The sequence below is a fragment of the Protomyctophum parallelum genome, assembly GCF_964188405.1.
Source record: "Protomyctophum parallelum genome assembly, chromosome: 20".
Classification (NCBI taxonomy): Eukaryota; Metazoa; Chordata; class Actinopteri; order Myctophiformes; family Myctophidae; genus Protomyctophum; species Protomyctophum parallelum.
Window position 1 is genome coordinate 33,073,550 of NC_139718.1, and position 21,551 is coordinate 33,095,100.

Consider the following 21,551-nt stretch of genomic DNA (forward strand, 5'->3'; position numbering starts at 1 on the left):
TGCAAAGTTTGGCATCGACCGGGTTAACGGAAGGACGGACACACGGACGGAGTGCAAAACATAGTCTCTCCCCATGCCTTCGGCATGGTGCTCTTCTTTCCCTCTACACACCAAACTGCTGTTAAAAAGCAGATATTCAAGCCCTGTGAGCTTGTAGATCTGCCATTCTTGGCAAATTCTTCCATTACAATAGGAATGCTGTATGGGTCAAAGTTCCTATCAGAAACATTTGGTAGCACCCCTTAGGGGTCTGACCCCCTGTTGAAGACCCATGGCCTAGACATCACTAATTGTAAATTTGTATCACTCTTCTTTCTAGACCACCTCCAGGTGTTGTTCAACGAAGTGGAGGAGGCTACCTTTGAGAAAGAGGAGGGTCTTCCCAGTCTGGTCCAGGGGGATCTAGAGCCTCCACTGATCAAGGAGGAACAAAATGAACTATCACTTGAGCCAGAGGCTAAAGTGAAAAGTGAAGATTGTGATGAGGGACCGCAGTTTCCAGACTTCTGTCAATACCTAATTGAGAAAAACGGAGAGACAGTGCCACTAGCCAGCAGTTCACGCTCAACGTGCACCTCGCCCCCACTGACTAAAATGGAAAGTAATGGATACAAAATATCAGGACCAGACAATAACCTGGATTCGACCGAAGATGCTGTGGAGGATGATTTGGAGGAGGCTAGGGATTGTCAGTCAGACACCGACTCACTCACACTGGACTCAAACAACATGCAGAATTTTTCTGTCAGCACTGAGTTGGCAGCATTGGGACTGTGTAATGATCCAAAATCACCAAGCCAAACGCCATCCTCATATTGTTGCAAAGTATGTGAGCAACGTTTTCCTAACAAAATCGCTTTAATGCTGCATGTTAGGACCCATCCATGTGAATGTGGCCTCTGTGGAAAACCTTTACAGCCTACAGAGACCATGAAACTGCACCTTCAATCTCACAAGCGATGCAGTGTTTGTGGTAAAAGATTTACTACCATTTCAATTTGTGAAAGACACATGGCACTTCATACTGGGGAGAGGCCATTTAGCTGCTCAGATTGTGGTAAGGGGTTTACTTCTGTGCCTCTTCTTCAAAGGCATAAGCAAAGCCACACAAAACCGTTTAGTTGTCAAACTTGTGGCAAACGATTTAGCCAACAGACAAGTCTAAAGACACACATGCGTGTTCATACAGGTGAGAAACCCTATGTGTGCATAGTATGTGGCAGACGATTTACTGAGAGTGGTTCACTAACAAAACACCTAAGGGTTCATACAGGCGTGAAGCCCTTTGGTTGCACAGTTTGTGAAAAACGATTTACTGAAAGTGGAGCACTGAAGACACACATGAAGATTCATATTATCAACCAATTTAGCTGCAGAGGCTGTAAGCAAATGTTTTACGACAAACAAACACTGAAGCAGCACATCATGGAAGCGCACAGCAAACAGAAACTGCAGAGTTACATATTTGTGGAATAGATAGACCTGTATGTATACAATACAATGTCACCTGGCTGACAGTTCATATAAAGCAGCTTTGAATGAAGTATCTGCTTTATTACCCTGCTGTTAATTACCCAGTTAAGCCTGAATGTAACATTGTCTTGGTGACTAGGTTAAAACGACATGCCATATGTAATTTGAGATGCAGATTGAGATTACTGTTACATCTTCTAGAGAAGATGCCCTATTTTAATACAGAACTGGGAAAAAGGTGTGCTTACCCAAATAGTGAAACAGATCTCTTATCGTCTGCAATCTTTCTTGTACTTTAAAAGGAAAATTCCGGATGAACCATTTTCTTACCGTAATCTGATATCCAACAACGAGTGGTACATGTGAAAAATTACATCCCTCCAGAGCACACTGCAGCTCCGACTGCTAATTGCCACTGTGAAGAAAAGCACTGGTCCAGACATTGTAAACATTTATTTTCATGTTAATGGTATATAGATTGATCTTTTGGTCCCTTTACTTTATACTATGTCTTGAGATTTCTTTTAGTTTTGTTTGTTTATACATTAAAAGATTCAGTTGGCCATATTTTTGTCGACTCATTTGATTTTCGGAGGGAGACGACAAATCATGCTAACTTTATCATACCGGTTATAAAATGTTGGGTGTATATTTGTATAAACCAGGTGATAAATGTTCATAAATGGACATTGAATGTTTTTATTTTAACACAGATTATCCAATTAGAACTCCAGAAGGTGTGTGAGGGGTTCGGGGGAGCTCAGGATGATATCCTGTTTCTGTCCATAAATTCCATGTTCCACTGTCCCCCTCAAAGGTGATGGCCTCTTACACTTAGCTGAATATGTGGCCATGGCTGTCCTGCAGTCAGAGACTAGTGTGGTGTAGAGCTGGGCACTCGCCCAGGGTGGGCAGCCCTCCTGGTACTGTATCCTCTTCCTTCTCAGTACCAGCTGGTCCCCGAGCAGAGTGTCCTGGGGAACCAACAGAACACTCCCAGGGAGTTCCAGAACAGAAACTGGAAGCCTGGAGGAATTCCGGAATAACTTGGCGTTCATCACAGTGTCGGCTGTCAGAGCAGAAAAAAAGGAACTCCATAATGTGTTTGGTTTATTTAGCTTACCCTCTGTGGCACATTATTTGATCATCTGTCACACACACAGAAACTGTAATGACAATTTTAAAATCATTTTACAAATGCAAGCATAGATTGTGAGTTTTCCACTCATGGATTTAAAAGGTTACGACAACATAAGGGACCACTACAGGTATTTACATACATTATATTGTTTATTTTTATTACTGAAATGAGTGGAGGAAGTTGCTAGTTGTTTTGATTTAGTACTTTATTGACAATTATTAAAACGTACAGGTAGTACAAGTTAAAACATGCCAACTGGATAACAAAAAAGCCAAAGGATTGTTTCCATTGTGGTCCATGTACTGTAATTGGTATAATATTGAAAAATAAATATACTGGTAGATATACTATTGCATTCAAAAGCACCTATTGAAAATGCCAATACATAAATGTATTATGATCAAACAACTAAACGCTGCCACACTACATTTTGTTTTAACTGCTGTGGGAAACTGGGAACATTTGGTAGACCTGTTCCCACTCCCAGATGATCTGGTGCCTGCGATATATACTGTCCAGTGCCGTGCACCAAATTAGCTCTATATGATATGATTTACATAGCTGGAAAGGCTATTGTAGAATATACTGTACGTGTCACTGAGAGAATGCTCTATAAAGAACATTCTTTCTCAAACAGAACAAACTTATGAAAATTTAATTATGATCATTATAATAGCAAGATAGACAAAACTAGACTGACAAAAGATGAATACTGGACAATCCCAATGGAGAAGAAAAATAATGACTTACCCATCTTTTGAACAACATCCAAGGTGGCTCCTTGGAAGAAGCACACATACACCACCATTCCCTCCTGTATCTGAATAGAAGATTATATTACATTTGAAAGACAGCCTTTGATTTCAACATGGTGCACCCTGCTAAAATGCAGTCAGCCATTTTAGGGATATTTCTGTTACTGCATCTTAAAAATAGATGAACACAAATGGCAATCATCTCAAGATACATAGAATAAGTGGAAGAATAAAGTGCAATACTATAAAAAACAATATCTCTTTTGCCAAATTGAATCTCATGTAACCCTTACTTTGAGTGATTCATAGCTGCATACATGTTGACGGTCAATTTAAACAGATGAATATTTAACAAACCTCAACCCACTGTGCCTCAGCTCCATCCATAGCTGGTCTGACCTTTAACCTGGCCTGAGAACAGTGCTGCACCACCACCCTGGCCTGTAGCGGGCTGGGCCCCCTCACAGGGGGCACACTTGGACACTGGCTACACACAAGACAGACCAAGTGAAGAGAAGATGATAAGGAAATTGCTGTTTTTGCTCTCTGGAAAATTATGATCATTACAAAAACAAGATAAAATAAATAACATTTTTATATTTGTTTAATGACACTGTTGAGCAAAAGTAATGAAAATAACCGATCTACAAGCTTGTCCGTTTGTGGGTTTTATGACAAGTACTAACAAGAGCTTGTGAATAAATAACTACATACGATCCCTTGGAAGAACGGTTATTTTTTCCTTAAAAGTAATAGTGTTATAGCATACAAGGTTTTCACCCAACAGCAACAATAAATTACACACCTGTATTTTGATTTCACATTTTTTGCCCTGATGGATTCAGAGTCACTGAGAGTCCTCTGGCTCTGACTGGGCGTTCTCTTAGCTGGACATTCGGAAACCGAGTCTTGAATCATCCTTTTGGGTCGGACTTGGCTGCTGGTCGGGGTCTGAGCTCCTGTCTGGGTCTGGGTTTGAAAACAGGGTTGTTGCGCATTTGTGAGTTTAGCTGGCTGGTTTCTAATTCCAGGATTAGAGTGAAGTCGGGTCCCACTGTATCGAGATCGAGACGTGCTCATCTGCTTTGGGGTGTGGGACTGTGGCTGGTCAGTTTTTAGGCCCTGGATTCTTGGTGCAAATGTTGTCTGAAGACAGGGTTGAGGTTGGGGTTGAGACTTGCCGTCCTCTTTCCGGGCCAGAGACTGTGAATCAGGTTTCTGCCGACACTGGGTTTAAGGTGAGAGGAGAGGACAGTGTAAAGTGTTTGAGTGAAGGAGTGAGATTGCAGCCGACACAAGGAGTGCCATGAGAAGAAACAAAACAACCACTAACAATGTAATTAAAATATTCAAGTGTGTGCATTGCTGCTGCCAACAGCAGAGACTGACCAACCTTTCGGTCCGTGAGACTGCACTCTGGCAGTTCTTCTTCATTGTTGCGGCAGGTTTCTTCTTCATCATCATCATCCTCATAATCACTAATCAGACAAATAGAACGAGAAAAAGTGAGATAGTATGCACAAAATGATCACAATCAAATTTTAAATATAAAAACAGCAGTTACATGTCATAACCTTATTACGACCATTGTATGTTGTTGTGTCTGTGTTAAAGCTGCAGAAAGTGCCACACTAGTTACAATCAATCAATAACTCTTGTTAGTGAATGTAGATGTATATAGAATATTGTATTAAGACACTCAAATACTCAAAGGAGGTCATACAAACAATATAGTAATACTTAAAAAGGAGGTCATACATACAAGCAATGTAAGGAACACTCAAAAAGGAGCCAATACAAACACTACTCTGAGAGTGTGCTAATCTCTGAATGATGAGAGCAGTTTAGTGTGTGTTTTTGTATGGGTCAATACCATGAAAACACAATAACCCCCCCACCTGATTGAGTATGCATCTTGAGGCAGCTGTGGGGAGCCCACCGTGGTCTCTAATAACCCCTCGGTGGGTTCTAGAACCCCTGAGAACTGGTGTTCCATCTGTTTTTTCAGTATCGTCTGCTTCTTTGTTCCGGAACACTCTGAACAGTTGTCAATCCAGCGCACAACGTCTGGCTTCATCGTCTTCCAGAAGTACCTTGAGTTTAAAAGGCCAGAGAAAATACTACTTTTACCAACTTGCCTTCAGGTAATGTCCATGAAACACATCATCATATAATCCCGAAACTGAACCACTCACTGTCCCCTTTTTGAACTTTGGTTCTAGAACTGGTTCTGTTCTTATTTTTTGCGATAGTTTATATCACATCTGCATCTTCCAATCTGAATAGTGACATGCCCACTTTGGTTCCCACTTCATGGCAAGAACAACACTTTTTTTGGTTCCAGTTCCAATCATTTTTTGGGGGATCTGAACCAATTAATTTGGTTCAAAATTATTAGTAACAGATTTCCTTCGGGATTAAATAAATGATAAAGTACATATCTATCTACTGTGCAGCCTGACATCTATGTACAATATCAATGATAAAAAACAAAACAAAAAAAACAATGCAAGTTATTTTAAGATTAATTGAAGGTTAAACATAATACAAAGAAATGTTAGAAACCTCTCATTGAGCAGGCGGAGACATTTCTTCACATCGAGGTGGTTGAGATCGTTGTGGTAGCTGACCAATGCCAATTCCACATCCTCTCTGCTCCTCAGAACCCGACGCACATGACCCCCACGCACCATGTGCATCTCATCATCTAGGAAGACAGGAGATTAATTTGAGTTGATCAGTATAATGCACTACCAACTATAGTATTTGCACACTTGTCATGTTACAATGAAGGCATCAGACTTCAGGGTCTTTGAAATGGATCATTTACATAGAGAATTAATTTGAAACCTTTGATTGGAGAACAGCCACCCAATCACCCTATGGTTGACATTGTGGTTCATTATACAGTAGGTTCAAAACGATCAAACGTCTTAAGCCAACTTACATACATGTATACACGTACATACATACATAACCTTTAAGCCACCCGACATTGAAACATATCTTAATTACGTCACCATCAACAGCCAATTATAAGTTATAGAATATACCTACCACGCCTACCATACATACATACCACTACCGGTAACTCTTTCTTGAGTGTAAAATTAAACCAATTGGACCTCTCGAAAGTTACATTATTCTACACAATTAGCAATTTAGAGAATGTGAAAGAATTGTTATTTTGGTCAACCTTTGCCTGCTGTCTCTCCTATGGTAGCACATCAATACAACATGGAATTGTGGACAAAAACTTATCCAACGGCTAAATCTCATCAAATGGTGGTCCGTGGCTCAAATAAAATAATGCACCTTGATACAAAAAAGGTTGAAAACCACTGAACTAGACTAACATACATACAGACCCATTATTCTTTGTATTTTCAGCCTATATTTGTCTCATACTGTCTCATATTTTTTGATTTGTGTAGCATTCTCCTGTTTCCTTTATTGAATGTTCCTATCGGACTATAATGAGTATGATTTTCACACACACCCATACGTTTGTGGTATTAATTAATTGTAACGGATTGACTATTCATTTGCATGGTTCACGTGATTTGACACCATTTAATGTGTCTTCGTTGAGCACCTGGTTGGCAGTTGTTTGGATACGGCATGAGGGCCTTTATACAAACCTTTAATGATATAGTTCTTGGCAAACCTCCTGAAGGTGTTTTTCTCCACACTGTTTAGTCCTGGTGGGTAGGTTCTTCTACGCAGGTATCGCTCCACTGCATCATACTTGGCAAAGAACATCTGCTCAAACAGAAAACATTTAAGACCATCCTCTTGTTATATGCCATGGCTCTCATGTTCAACTGGAGTGATTTCATTCACTGCATGACATGCATCTGATTTAGTTTCTGCCATTTAGTATTTCTGTCTGATCCAACCTACGATAAGAATGGACTGGGAAAATAATCATCTGGATAAAAGAGTTGACAGTAGTATACTGGACAACATCACAAGTTGGTGAGCTTTGCATCACAAGCAATCAATTCAAAGCAGTGCCATTGGCATGAGAAAACATACATACATACAGTATACATATTACATTGCCAAAGAATGTGTCAGATGGTGAGCTTTGCATCACAAGCACCAGCCAGCCTGGCTGTAGTGTTCACCTCTATATATGATTTAACCCCCCCCCCCCCCCCCCCCACATCAAGGTTTACTTTAAAGTGTCTTTATTGTTACATAATACATACCGTATATAAAGATATATACACAGCAGTAGTTTTTGTAGCAGCAGTACTCACCCAAAATGCTATGCTAAGTAACCGTAGCTGCCCATAACACTTCCTGAAAATACATAGATCACCCTCCTACCAGTACAAATGCATAATAGTCCTGTCAAATACAGAGCACTCTGTATTTGACATGATTTGTTGTGTATACTAGCATCTAACCTGCATTTCACCTGCTACTATTAGTTCCTAAGATTAATTCATTTAATATTTTTGTTAATTCCCCAGATCAGTACCTGGTCTTGGGTGGTGACCCAGTCTAGTGGAGCAGGCTGGGCAGAGTCGATTTTGTCCGGGTCCTGCAAGAGAAAGTAAAGGCACATTTTAGACCACAGGAACCCAGGTTTCTATGGTTGTTTACTTTGGTTGCGGATTTATTTGTAGATTGGTAACAGCATGCCTGCCACTGCTACAGTCAATCAAATTACTTTTAGAGTATACTCATACACTATTTCTCTATTCTACCTGCTCTTATCTGCAGTCATGGTGGTCAATGCAAAGACACAAACGATGCTGCATCGTGCAGTGCCAAATTGCCAATAAGGCAAACGCCAGGCAATATCCCAACTTCAGCAAAATATGCTTCACCAATGGATTACACAAAAAATATTTGTGTGAATGCACAATTCTTATAGAAGGCCACATGAAGTCTAAGATCCACATGAAACCATGTACTGTATTAGACCCCGTCTTGTTAATGTTAACACTACTCAAAACAGATGAAAAATCTCCTTGTGACTGATGTGTCTGCTTTCATATTTCGTCAAGCACCACACCTGCGCAATTTGTTTTTCTCTATATTTTTCTCGATTTTTGCAACCCATTTCTTTCACCCAGTGTCAATTATCTAATGTAATCCTGGGCTCTACACTTCCTCTGCCAACCTGGGGGGGGGGGCAGCGGACTGACCTCATGCTTTCTTCTACGCATGAGTCCAAGCTGCTTCTTTTCACCTGACATAGGGGAATTTCCCCGGCCAGACGTAGCGCGTGGAAGGAACACGTTATTCCAACCAGTTCCTTTCCCCTCCATCACCTTGTGTAATGAAGTGTAATTCAGTACCATGTACACAGGTGTTAGTCTCCTCACCCAAGGGTTGTTGTAAACAAAGAGCGAAGGAACAGCATCCGGTCGGAGGCAGACCTCATTCCCGCTGTGGTCAAAGCAGTCTTCTGTGAAATGTGTTGAACACACAGAGGACCAGAGCTTAGGTTGCCAGTTTGGACGACCCAGGTTCCTCAGCCAGCGAGACAACAGTGCCGGGTTCTCAATAGGAAATCTGCAGAAAGACCATGGGTCAGTGTTGACCCTTGTACCCTAGTGTACAAGGTAACATTCACAGCGTCACAGTCTCCCTCCTGTCCACTCTCACTCCCTATCTCACTGATCGAGCTCTGATCTCGTCAACCATCGCTTAACACAGCAGTTCTTAAAGTGGGGTCCGCGGACCCCCAGCGGTCCTTGAGGGAGAAAACCAAATTAAACCAAATGGACGCTTATGGCTATGGGTCTGTAACTCGGGTTAGTTAACTCAGTGTACAAATGTACACAGTTAAATCAACATTGATTGTCCAATATACAATATAATTTAGGGTCCCAGAGATGGAAATACCATTAAATGGTGTACGTAGCCGTTGCGTAAAATTGAAATGGTTGAGAACCACTGGCTTACAAATGATGATGTGTGCAATGTCAGTGCTGTGATGTCAGGCATGTCCATATTAGAATATCCTCAAGTGATGTGGCATCAGGCATGTCACCTATTTGAGCATATTTTGTCTAAACACCCGCCTGCAGAAACACAACATGTACTTGATAATATGTCCCATACTTGTGGAAGGTCAAGCCCAATCCTCTCTCTACTGGTCCACAGCCGTTTGTACACTTGTAGACACTACAGCGAGTCACTCTCTTCTTGGTTCTGTTCATGCAGGTGTCACAGGTGGAGATCCAGATGGCCAGGTCTTTGCTCAGTGTGGCCCAGAAGAACTGCTTCCAGATGACCCGTTGACAAATACCCAGACCCCGATGACCCTGGTTGTCATGGAAGTGGCATAGTATCTCTTTCACCTGGAGAAAGAAAATGAAGCGGTTATTGGTTTATTAGATTAGATTCAATTTGTCACTGCACATAGTATACAAATACTTTGACAATGAAATGAAGAGTGGCGTCTAGCCAGAAGTGCAATACAGTAATGCAGTAAATGAGAGAATAAATGCAGAAAAATGTACAGTATGTACAGCAATGTAAACATAATAAATAGAATGAATAGTAATGAGTATGATGGTAGAACCAAGCATAATCTGGATAAGTACATGAGAAGAAATATGACGCGATATGTCATACGCTGCCACGGGACATACGCATCGGAGCACCGAACAAAACGCTCTGCTTGCGCAAGTAATGAGCAGAATTTTGAATCAAATCACCTCTTCTTTGCTACGTGGTACTTTGACAGGAGGGTTGACCCGTGTGTACATCAACACTCCATCTGAATCAGAGAAGAAACTGTATTTTAGAGTGTTTTTCACACATTAGTTTTTCACACATTAGATATACAGGTAGATATGAGTGGGACAGGAAACTCCACTGTGGGGTATAGTCTTGGTTTACTTTTTCATCGCCTTATTGTTTTTACAGAATTGTAGGATGAAAAAAAAAGATATTTTTAAATAATTTACTTAACTTAAAGTGTAGGGAATGGGAAAAAGGATATTTACACGTGACGCGACCCACTGTTTGGGAAACACTGCACTATCCGGTCAGCTCCTGGCACTTCCCCGTGTTCCCCCCCCCCCCACACACACACACGCACATATTATCCCAATTTAGTCAATACCCTGTTATTTGGGGGGGGTTTAATGTTTGTTTTTAGTTCAGTTTGTTTTAAAAACGCAATTGACAATGAGGGGAACATTTATGTCATATAGTCTATATATTGTTAATGACGTTTGTGTTGGCACCGTTTTTTCTACATCGTCATAACATCACCTACATCAACATGAGTTAGTTAGTGCCCCTCACTTCACACAGGTGTGATTGTTTCTCTCACCAATCACAGCGAATTGCTTGGACTTTCTCTTCAATGAGAACTGACGGGGCTTGGTGTATGGAGGCAAAACCCTATGCGTCAGATACCTGCAAAGTCACAAGTTTCAACACAACTTCAAAAGGACATAAGGACAACTAGGCTAGCACAACCTTATGTTGTGCTAGCCTAGTTGTCCTTGAAAATGTTGCACAAATCTTTGAATATATATTCTTTCCGAGCCAACGTTTTTAACTCAATTCTTTGCTTCTGGGAGGACAGTAGAACATCATATTTTCAGATGGGGGTCGGCGGCCAATTACATATAATTTCTGGGGGCCTTGACATGAAATATTGAGCACCACCAACATAGAAAATATTTCAGAAAACTCTCAGGATTTAGAAGACATTGTTAAAATTGCGACGTCAGGCCTAAATGGGTTAAGGTGCAGTACCTTTCTATGTTGTTATACGTCACGAAACATGGCTCAGCAGTGCGTGTCCTCACACGTGTCGTCACAGTGATCACACCCTGAATCCCTGTTCTGTTGTTGGCCTCAGGAGGAGGGAGGGAGTACTGGTGTTCTGGAAGTTCCCCGCAGAGGTCTGGGGAGTGTTCTAAGGCTGCTTCCGATGTTTCTGAGGTTTCCACGGTTTCCGCTGTGCCTGAGACGGTGATGAGCTCCTCCAGAGTGGAGATCTGGAGGGAGAGCTCATCTTCAGGAATGGCTACCTAGATTCAGACAGATGTCAGATTCAGTTTTTATTGTTACTAATAGATGCATCCGTTCAGGTACATACTGCTGCTACAGCTCAAAATAATTAAAAAAGAAAATGTAGATGACCTACCTTTTCTTTTACTAAATAAATGCTTCATTTTAGAATTGGAAACGCAGTGTGCTACATAAGAATGTATGCATGTTTGTTAACACATACTTTGGGCTGGTCAATATGTTATCGTGAAGAAATAGTTGAAGTCTCCTAGATATAATCCCATTTTCTATCAGATTTAGCAATGCACCTTCATGTTTGAATGTCTTCCTTATTTAATGAAATCACACTTCCAAATAAAAATGTGCATGTACAGACCCTGTCTGCACCTTCTCACGCTCAAAGTCTCCATTCCTTAGTTAATGTCATTTATGTCATTTTGACCTCGACTTTCATGGCGACTTGACCTTCATGATCCACAAGGGTACATATACATAATTTGTGTGTATGTAATGTATCCTTCACCTGGACCTCCCTCTGTACAGCCATGATGGTGGGAAAGGCCTCTGGTTTCAGAATGACCTGACCCTCCTCATTGACCTGGAAGCAGGAGGGGTCAAAGTGATTGGAGCATAGACGGGAGGCGCCCCGCACGGAACACCCGTCTCTCTGGGCCACAGACAGCCACTTCTCCCTAATTGCTGGGACCTTGGGGAACCTGGGAAAGAGGAGAGAAGCCAATTCTGAACCTGGAGAGTCTTCTCGCTTTGGTATGAGCACCAGAAAGAAAGTAGGAAGGATGGATGAAAAGATGGATTGAATGAAGAAAGAGAGCAAGGGAGAACACGTCTAAGAAAAGAGACGTAAAATGTTATGTACCATGTTGTTCACCAGTAGGCAAAAAGTAGAAATAAATAAGAGTTATGTACTTGTGGAAAGTGATCATGCTGGGATTGTTCCAGTTGCTGCTCTCACAGCCGTAGGCCAGACACTGGAGACTCTGAGTTTCTGCTAGCCTGCGTCCCAGGAGCCTGGGTTGACACTGGGGACACTTCTTCACCCAGTCCTTAACAGCATTCGTCACATTACCCCACCAGTACAGACACTGATGAAAGACACAACATTGTCATTTAATTAAAAAAAACATAGAATGGTGAATGTTTAAAGCCAAAACAACACTGAGTGTCTGATATGTTTGGATATCTAAATTCAATATCATAATTTCTTTAACCACATTAATCCTGGTGTCCCCATTTGGGGCAAAACAATAAATAAAACAAGAATTTCTAAATGTGTTTTTGTCATTCATAAGCATGGGTTTGTTGTTGCCATCATTATCCAACGTCAGGCGCAGTGTAGCATCAGCTGAAAACACGTAACGTTTGTGGCCTCCGTCTCATATCTCTTCGTATATTAGTAAAATATCTCAAATCCAGCGAACCTCATCATTATTTTATATGGCTCTTGACGATTATTCTATTTTGTATACCCCATCATTGGCTCAAACTGATGACAATTATCATGTATTAATTCAAGAGCTGGTTTCTGTGAGTGCTCAGAAGTGAGGGAACTTCACCATGATCTGTTCTCTCATCTTATGAATGCCTGTGTGGCCGTTGTCTTCATGGAAATGCGTCAGGATCTCCTTCAGTTGCTCGAGGCTCCTAACCACCTTCAAAAGGCGGCCCCTGTGCGACTTGAACAGGCATTTATCTGACAGACAGACACAATTGATAACCACCTTCAAAAGGCGGCCCTTGTACGACTTAAACAGGCATTTATCTGACAGACAAAAACAATTGAAATAAATAAAGTTCCAAGAAAGAAACTTAATAAATAAATAGCTTAATGATTTGGACTTTTTTTATTTCTTGATTTTGGAAATGTCAAACATCAGTGGCCCACATATGCAGATAGGTCTGCATTTTTATAGACACTGCAGGACACTGTTTTGCCTCATAATTTTATTATATAGCCCACTGAGTATTTACCTTAATAAAGATTGCTTATAACTTTATATTCATTGTCTGTGGTGCTTTCAGGTTCTGACATTATACCTACAATTTGTAGTACTCATAACAAACCCACATTTATTACAATATGAACAAAGTTGACAGCGGACGAGCAACTTGTTTTCCTTTTCTTACACACCTTTATATATGACATTTTTGCTTGCTCTTTTGAATCTGAACCTCTCTTTCGGGGTTTCAACCTCAGAAGGGAAGGTTCCAGTACGAAGGTACAACTCCACATTGTCCATCATGCTTCCTTCAAGTCCATACTTGCCTGACATCTGTAAGAGATGAGTGGTGTGGAGAGAGAGAGAGAGAGAGAGAGAGAGAGAGATTTTAAAGGTACCTTTATTAAATACTACCGCAACTCAGCACCAAATCACATCATTACACATGCTTCATTAAAACTTGGAAATAAATATTAAAAAGAGATAATTAGTTCCCCATGCTTCCCCACCATACACAGGAACCCTCCCACAGCCCACGTTGCATCAAAAGTCTCTAGATTGTCCACTGTCCTGTAATAGGCATGTTCAACCCTGAGGCAGGCTCAGGGCTGCCACCAGTCCTTGCATCACTTGCACAGGGTCTACAGACCCCACCCCCCGGGTTTTGTTTTCCCTGCTAATCCAGATGGCTAGCTTAGCCACTCCTGACATAAAGTTCATAAGCACATGGACACTTTTCTTATTGACAGAGTATTTTGGACCAAATACAAATAACTCGTGTGAGAAAACCTCCCCCAACTAGTCTAAATAAATCCCTTAGCCTGTAAGAACAGATGCTCTAAGGTTTCCTCATGAGTACAGAAAACACAACCCACCCCATGACTAGGATCGAGATGTGCTATGTGTCTGTTCGTGGCTATCGCTCGATGCACTATCCTCCACTGGAGGTCAGCTGTCTGTTTTTCAATGGGCAGCTTGTACAGGGCCCGCCAGCAGCCTTTCGGGGACTTGTCTGTACCAAAGAACTCTGACCACCTCGACACTTTCATCCGTTCCAAGGACCGTATGTGACACACTTTGACACAGACCTGGTATGCTGTCTTTTTCTCCATCTCCTCGAACTTCAAGCTGCGGAACAGAAAAAGAGAGGAACTTTTCCTCTCCCTCCTCCCACAGCAGGACCAACAGTCAAAGCAGGGAAGCAGTACTCCCCCCTCATCCCAATGTTCTGAGAGAAAGAGAGAGAGAACGGGAAGAGAGACTGGTCAGCAAAAACACCTTGAAGACCTTAACAGGAGCCCTCGTACAAGGTTTATTTGACTATGCATCCACCTCTTGGTACCACAGCACCTCAAAGGCCCTTAAAACAAGGCTGCAGACCTCCCAAAACAAACTGGTCAGGCTCCTACTTGGCCTCACCCCCCGAACCCACCTCACCCCTGCCCACTTTGACAGGCTGGGATGGCTTAGGGTCGACGACAGAGTACAGCATCTTGCAATGGGTCTGGTCCACAAGATTCGATACACCACCAAGATACCCATGTACCTGTCTAAATACTTCCTTAATGTAAACGAAGTCCACACCCACAACACCAGAGGGAGTGCAACAAACCATGTACAACCCAGATTCGGCACAAAAAAGGGACTAAATTATTTTCGCTCCTATGCCACCAAAATGTGGAACGCCCTACCAACAGTCATTAAGACATGTGAATCCCTTGACTCCTTGAAAACCGCTCTCAAAGGGCACCTACTGATGGCTGCAATTCGAAACTGGCCTCTGTAAAATCTGAATCCCCCCCCCCCGCCCCATTTCCCCTCACTGTATATGTATCTTTTCCCTTTTTGCTTCCTATATGATGAATTCCTGTTCTGTTCTTTAGCTACATAGAAGTGTCTATTTGTATGTCTCTAAATGTTTTGATGAATTGAACAATGTGGACCCTGTTGTAAACAAGTGTAATGCTTAATTGGGTCGTCCACTCACAGTTAACAGTCTTTGTATTGAGTTTGTGCTTAAAATGCACTGTAAATTCTACAAACTGTTAATAAATATTTCAATCAATCAATCAAAAGATACCGGTATGTCTTTTAATGAATAAAAAATGCCCCTCCCACACACACACACACACACACACACACACACACACACACACACACACACACAACTTTAGCATAGAAACATACACTGTACACATACAAATTTGGACTGTAAATTAGAAGGCAAAACTTTTTGGGGCCACATAGCAGCTTTAATAATGGGTAGTCTAGAGACAGGCGTGATATGAATAAAAATATATAATGTATAAAGTACCCTCCCTCTCTCACATATATAGTTGCATTGTGCCAGAGATAGTACATAACGGAGATAGCTACATTTAAAAATTGGCTCTCTCCCAAATCCCACATGCAGTAGACAAACTATATTATGAGTATAGTCACTATAATAGGCAGAATTGCAGATCTGTTTGTGTACACAACCCCCCATACCACACAGAGAGATGTGTTTGTGTGTGTGTGTGTGTGTGTGTGTGTGTGTGTGTGTGTGTGTGTGTGTGTAGTTACTGTTTCACGAGTCATCAGCATTGCTCTGCAAAATCAACATGTCGCAAAAATACTTACCTTATTGATTGTGTGTTGTAATTCACATAATATTTCGAGACTATCTTGAGTTCTTGACTATATAAGCTTTATTCAGTTTATTGGATGTCTAAAGTTACGTTGTGCTTCTCATTGAAGCTGTAAACTGTAAAGTGTAACACTAGTTCAGAATGATTCAGAAAAAGATAGTTTACCTGGAAGTAAAAGCCTGTTGACGCGACGTTAACCTGGAAGTGCAACCCCAGGGCAGCGGAAGTAAACATTGACTTGTCCACATTGGCATCAGAAATGTTGTTTGTGATCATAACGAGAACCATTGTTCCATAATAGTCTATCGATGTGATAATAGCCGCCTAATTAGATACCAGGATGTGTAAAACTCAAGGTCTTCGGGTCCTTGTGAAGCAGTTTCTGTCTGCGACTGCTGATCAGATCGTGGAAGCTGTTGAAAAGATGATCTCAGGCTACGAGGAAGAAATGTTCCAGTCTAAACGAAAGATCAGTCGACGACGCAAGCTGCTCGGTCTGCTTCTACAACCCGAGATCAGGTTAAATGGAATATCTGGTATGTGATACAATGTGTGATTGGTGCGTTTATAAAACCATGGTATCAGAGTAGCCCAAACATTTAGATTATCGTAGAGGGTTTTCCCCCCCGATTAGATTCAACCCATTGTAAAGAAATCTAGAGTTGCAAATTGCGGCTAGGGAAATTCTAGCCCTAGAATGCCTGTGATCATACTACATTATATTTTTATATATTCCTGAATACACAGCCATAGAACACCCATGTCTGCTTCTAGCCCTAGAACGGCTCTTGTTGTTACATACTGTATGTAACAACAAGAGCCGTTCTAGGGCTAGTCTGCTTCCAGTTGCGGCGCGGCAAAACGCTCCGTTTGTACTCACCCATTTAATAATTCCAAAGATTTGGCATAAGGTATGATGCCAAACTCATATCCATTCTGGCACAAAACGTGTATTTAATCAAATACCAGGAAAGCACACAATGGTGGGGTTTTGAATGTTGCTGGGTAATTACCACCTGCCAATTGTGTGCCCTAAACATAAACGTTACAGATAGAGGGCATGTATTAAATATAGGTACAGTAGGTGAAGAATAGTAACATCATCACAGTAAAGATACACGCAACAAAAATATTAAAAGTATACAGACTGAGTTGTGTGATGCCAAATAAAAAAGGACTCTTTAATAGAATGAACCAGTATGTTGAAACAGGAAACACACACACACACACACACACACACACACACACACACACACACACAAACACAGATGATGTAATGATTGCTGAATGTTCTCTTCTCCTTTTCTGCTCCTCAGAGGAAGCACAACTCAACCTCTCTGTGTGGGATGAGGATCTCCTCACTGAGCAGCAGCAGGAGTGGAATTCCTGTGAAGTCCCTGTGAAGCATTTTCTGTCTGTAGCTGCTGATAGGATCGTGGAAGCTGTTGAGAAGACGATCTCAGGCTACAAGGGAGAAATGCACCAGTCCAAACGAGAGATCAGTCGACAATGCATGATGCTCAATGCGCTTCTACAACCTGAGATCAGGTTAACTAGAATACCAGGTGAAGGTATGTATTCAAATGTATCTGATTGATGTGGTGACATTGGCCCTAGAATGGCTGTGATATTCCAGATACACAGCCATAGATCCATAGAATCTATGGATCTATGGCTGTGTATCTGGAATAAAATCTGGAATAAAAGCGTGCATATCTGATATGCACGCTTGGGTAGCAGACTGATCGTGGCGGTATTTAAACTTGCATCACTGCGTGAGCGTGTGTACTCACCCAATAATTAATTAATTGCTGCAACTTTTGTTGTTGTACGATATTGTTGTGTAGTTTCATACCCATTTGAAAGTTCTGGATTTTAGTAGTATCTCCACTTCTACACGACCTGCACTTGGACAACTTTCCCTGCCCGTGACGGGCCTGACAGGATTGCTTGACTGAAGAAATTAAAGACGTATGGGGCATTACTTATGTGATTATTACAATGGGCCCTGGGAGCAGTTATGGGTTAAGTGTCTTACTCAGGAATTATTGATTGATCGATTGAATGAATCGTTTATTAGACAGAAATGTCTAATAAACGGCAAGAGTACAGTCAAACACTTGTCCAAAAGGGATAGCACAAAATAAATTGCTTGCCGTCTTGTTGTTTCTATTTAGGCCCTATGCAATCAATTCATAGACATGAAGAATAACAACAAAATAATAATAATTATACATTGACACATGGGTGGGCTGGTAGGTCTGACTGTCATTAGACCGACAATCTACCTAAAACCCTAACCTAACCATAAAAGCAAGCACGGGAGCAGCGCGTGTTCGACTGCATGTCTGACCGCATGTCCGACCGTTGTTTCCGCATGTCGGTCCGTTGCTGTGTCTAATCTGCATGTGCATCCCGATTGATATACGTTCTCCTGAAGCTACAGTGAAGGACAGGTCACACATGGGGCTACTGTAGTGTTTAAAGTAAACATGTTTCAATAGTTGTGCTTCCCATATGTAATCATATAGCTAGCTACTGTGAGACTACCATGATTACTGCACAGCTGTTTAACCAATTAAGTAACAGCTCCATTGGTTACCATATGATATCAGTAGAGATGCTGTAATGAAGGTATAATTCCCTTTTTTAATCTTTGGATTTAACCATCCAAAGGTTCTTGGATGTGCTAGATGAAAACCTGTTCTTAAATTGGCACTACGGTTACAGAGAAATGTCCATAGGACACATAACATTTTGAAGCAAGAACCTTGAGATGTGTGATATACTGATGTTGTTTAATCCTTGCTGAATGTTCACATCTCCTTTTCTGCTCCTCAGATGAAATAGGCAATGTAGAAGAACCTCTACCTGTCACTTCAGCTGAGCAGATGATCATAGAGGCTGATGAAGAGGTCCCATCTCCAGGATTCTCTGAACCTGAAAACGAAGATGACAATGTCTGGAATGCTACTCAAGACAGTGACAGAAATGAAGCTATTCAAGATGCACACAGTGACGGAAGTGAAGAGTGGTCACCAAAGCGACGCAAACAACATAGCACACTGACTGATAAGACACCACAGACAAAAAATAATAAAAAATCCTATATCGGCAAAGTATGTGGGAAATCTTTTCATTATGAAGGCCCATTTCTGAAACATTTGAAAAGTCACCCTAAAGATGACTGCGGGCTGTGTGGGATGCACTTCAAGACAGAGGAGGATTTTGAACTTCACCTGAAAACTCACGAGAATGAGATGAGAAATGAGATTGCAACTCGCACGAATGTGAAAGTAGTGGTTTGTGATGTTTGTGGAAAATGCTTTCCCAGTAGTAGCAGTTTGGAGAGGCACATGAGGAGCCACACGGGAGAGAAGCCGTTCACATGTGAGGTGTGTGGTAAATCCTTCAAGTTTACCAACAGTATGACAGTTCACCTCAGGACCCACACTGGAGAGAAGCCTTTCAGATGTGAGTTGTGTGGTAAAGCATTCAGCTGTCAATCGAAATTGACAAGACACCACCTAGTCCACACTGGGGAGAAGCCATATGCATGCACCATCTGCAACGAACATTTCATCAGGTACTCTACATTAAGAAAACACATGCGGGCTCATTTAAAACGCAAAAAAAGCACTTTAACCAGTACCACTCCTGTATATGACGATGGGCATGTTGATGCAGTGGTGATCACAAAAGAGCAGCTGGTGCGAATCATATGTAAAGTGTGTGGGAAGGATTTTCACTCCAAAGTCTCACTGGTGAATCATCTGGAAAGTCACCCTAAAGATGACTGCGGGCTGTGTGGGATGAACTTTAATACAGAGGAGGATTTTGAACTTCACCTAAAAACTCACAAGAATGAGATTGCAAAGGTTTGTGATGTTTGTGGGAAATGCTTTGCTAAACCTTTCTATTTGGAGATACACATGAGGAGCCACACGGGAGAGAAGCGGTTCAAATGCAATGTATGTGATAAAGCCTTCAGACAACACAGCGCACTGACAGATCACAGCAGGATCCACACTGGGGAGAAGCCATTCTCTTGCACCACCTGCAGTAAATGCTTCAAAAGCATCGCTAATTTAAATCAACACAGACGGAGATGCAGAATCATTTAAAAGATGACCACTCCTGTATTTGACAAATGCAGAGGTGGAAGACGGTATAGCACAGACATCAAAAGAGCAGCCGTGGCGTTCACATGCAAGGTAAAGACTTCAGTGTACGCAACACTTTGAAAAGACACCTCAGGATCCACGCTGGGGAGAAGACATACTTGTGCACCATCTGCAGCACTATCTCTAGTTTATTCCCATACCACAGTTTCTTGTATATCAATTATCTAATCTGTAGCTCAGGCAATTAACAATCTCTCACTCATATTGTTTTTTGAAGGGTGCTCCTATGCCCAGCTATGTGTGTCTATTAGGGACGTTAATCGCCATGAAATTACTCAATTAAACTTAACAGTTAATAATTAATCTAATTTTCTGTGGTTCCATCATTGGGTGATTTTCTGTGAATGTGCACGTGGCAGAGGAAGAATTGTATTGCGAAGGAATTTATTTCCAGATTGGACATTCTTCTGATAATATTCCCTGATTATACTTTCTGGGAGAAGAAGTTCCTCCATACAGTAACAGTATAGTATGTGGTGTAACACAAACCATTATTCATTTGTTTGGCAGGTAAATGCATCACATCAATCAAATTGTTTTTTCACTGCATCTTTTAGGAACCATTATGACGTGCAAAACGCATCTGTTATAAATGTGCTTAAATGCAAATTCACCTTTATGAATGATTTCAGCTTTAAATGATCACTTTCAATATTTTTTATAGTTGCAACATTAGACCACTGTGTCTAGTCTTTACTTTTATCCTGTAATGTTTAGTTTAGTCTGTTTGGTGAGAAAGATTAAGTTGTATTCAGTTGTACTACCTTTGATAGATGGTCCATCCATTTATCCAGTCTAGCTTTTGAAGCTCAATCTAATTATGATTGTGAAGTTGACATTCTGTATTTTCTTTTACATTTGGTGCTTTAGGTGATATAGCTGTTTTAGCTTTAGTCTGGTAGCCGGGATTTGGAAGTGGGAAATTTGGTATATATCTTTTTTAATTTGGCCTAAAATATTGTTTTTAAAGGTACGTCACATATATCCCTCTATAAAAGGAATTGCTCAATGCTGACACCTGTTCAGCAAGTGGATTCATGAATGTATACACATTACACACACACACACACACAACACATTCCTCACTTAGAAACCTGTTGACTGTCTACTTTGGGTTGCTTGCAAAGCAACTTTTATTAGTCAGTTATTCTTCTACCACCAGGCGGCGCTCTGGATAAGAGTTTCTGATGGGTTAAGAAAAGCATAGTTTACCTGGAAGTGCAACCCCAGTGCAGCGGAAGTAAACATTGACTGTACTTTTTTTTGAGAATCATTTGAGAATCATTCAGAACTGTTTGTGATCATATCATATAAAGATAACCATTGTTCTCCATAACAGTCTATCGATGTGATAATAGCCGCATAACTAGATACCAGGATGAGTAAAACTCAAGGTCTTCGGGTCCTTGTGAAGC

At 41.2% G+C, this 21,551-nt stretch overlaps 2 protein-coding genes across 5 annotated transcripts; one reads left to right on the forward strand and one right to left on the reverse strand.

The window, feature by feature from the left end:
* Positions 1-1,862: 1,862 nt before the first annotated feature.
* LOC310878278 (uncharacterized protein) lies at positions 1,863-16,068 on the reverse strand. Of its 3 annotated transcripts, XM_083792527.1 has the most exons (21): positions 15,945-16,068; positions 14,411-14,550; positions 13,514-13,655; positions 13,104-13,144; positions 12,939-13,034; positions 12,292-12,467; positions 11,888-12,080; positions 11,107-11,384; positions 10,676-10,761; positions 10,053-10,114; positions 9,454-9,692; positions 8,712-8,901; positions 7,859-7,921; positions 7,011-7,131; positions 5,935-6,076; positions 5,268-5,462; positions 4,763-4,847; positions 4,175-4,596; positions 3,727-3,856; positions 3,365-3,434; positions 1,863-2,542 (listed from the first exon to the last, which is right to left on the reverse strand). In XM_083792527.1, exons 2-21 carry the CDS (start codon positions 14,432-14,434, stop codon positions 2,196-2,198), a joined length of 3,102 nt encoding a protein of 1,033 aa, XP_083648653.1. In that variant the 5' UTR covers positions 14,435-14,550; positions 15,945-16,068; the 3' UTR covers positions 1,863-2,195. The 3 variants fall into 3 exon arrangements, with proteins under 3 accessions (XP_083648653.1, XP_083648654.1, XP_083648655.1); XM_083792528.1 differs by lacking the exon at positions 13,104-13,144 and having other exon boundaries at positions 12,939-13,075; XM_083792529.1 differs by lacking the exons at positions 12,939-13,034; positions 13,104-13,144; positions 14,411-14,550; positions 15,945-16,068 and having other exon boundaries at positions 1,864-2,542; positions 13,514-13,637.
* A 210-nt stretch (positions 16,069-16,278) lies between these two features.
* On the forward strand, positions 16,279-20,819 carry LOC310877848 (uncharacterized protein). 2 transcript variants are annotated; one of them, XM_083791808.1, is made up of 3 exons: positions 16,279-16,488; positions 17,269-17,523; positions 18,794-20,819. In XM_083791808.1, the coding sequence occupies exons 1-3, from the start codon at positions 16,293-16,295 to the stop codon at positions 20,074-20,076; spliced, it is 1,734 nt and encodes a 577-aa protein (XP_083647934.1). In that variant the 5' UTR covers positions 16,279-16,292; the 3' UTR covers positions 20,077-20,819. The 2 variants fall into 2 exon arrangements, with proteins under 2 accessions (XP_083647934.1, XP_083647935.1); XM_083791809.1 differs by having other exon boundaries at positions 17,269-17,517.
* Positions 20,820-21,551: the final 732 nt, after the last annotated feature.

Excerpts from the sequence above, each read along its gene's own strand:
- LOC310877848 (XM_083791808.1), top strand. The coding sequence starts at position 16,293 with ATGTGTAAAACTCAAGGTCTTCGGGTCCTTGTGAAGCAGTTTCTGTCT. Across the intron at positions 16,489-17,268 it reads CAGGTTAAATGGAATATCTG|AGGAAGCACAACTCAACCTC; the intron begins GTATGTGATACA and ends TCTGCTCCTCAG. Across the intron at positions 17,524-18,793 it reads AACTAGAATACCAGGTGAAG|ATGAAATAGGCAATGTAGAA; the intron begins GTATGTATTCAA and ends TCTGCTCCTCAG.
- LOC310878278 (XM_083792528.1), bottom strand. The coding sequence starts at position 14,434 with ATGGAGAAAAAGACAGCATACCAG. Across the intron at positions 10,115-10,675 it reads CAAGCAATTCGCTGTGATTG|ATGGAGTGTTGATGTACACA; the intron begins GTGAGAGAAACA and ends TCTCTGATTCAG. Across the intron at positions 9,693-10,052 it reads TACCACGTAGCAAAGAAGAG|GTGAAAGAGATACTATGCCA; the intron begins GTGATTTGATTC and ends TTCTTTCTCCAG.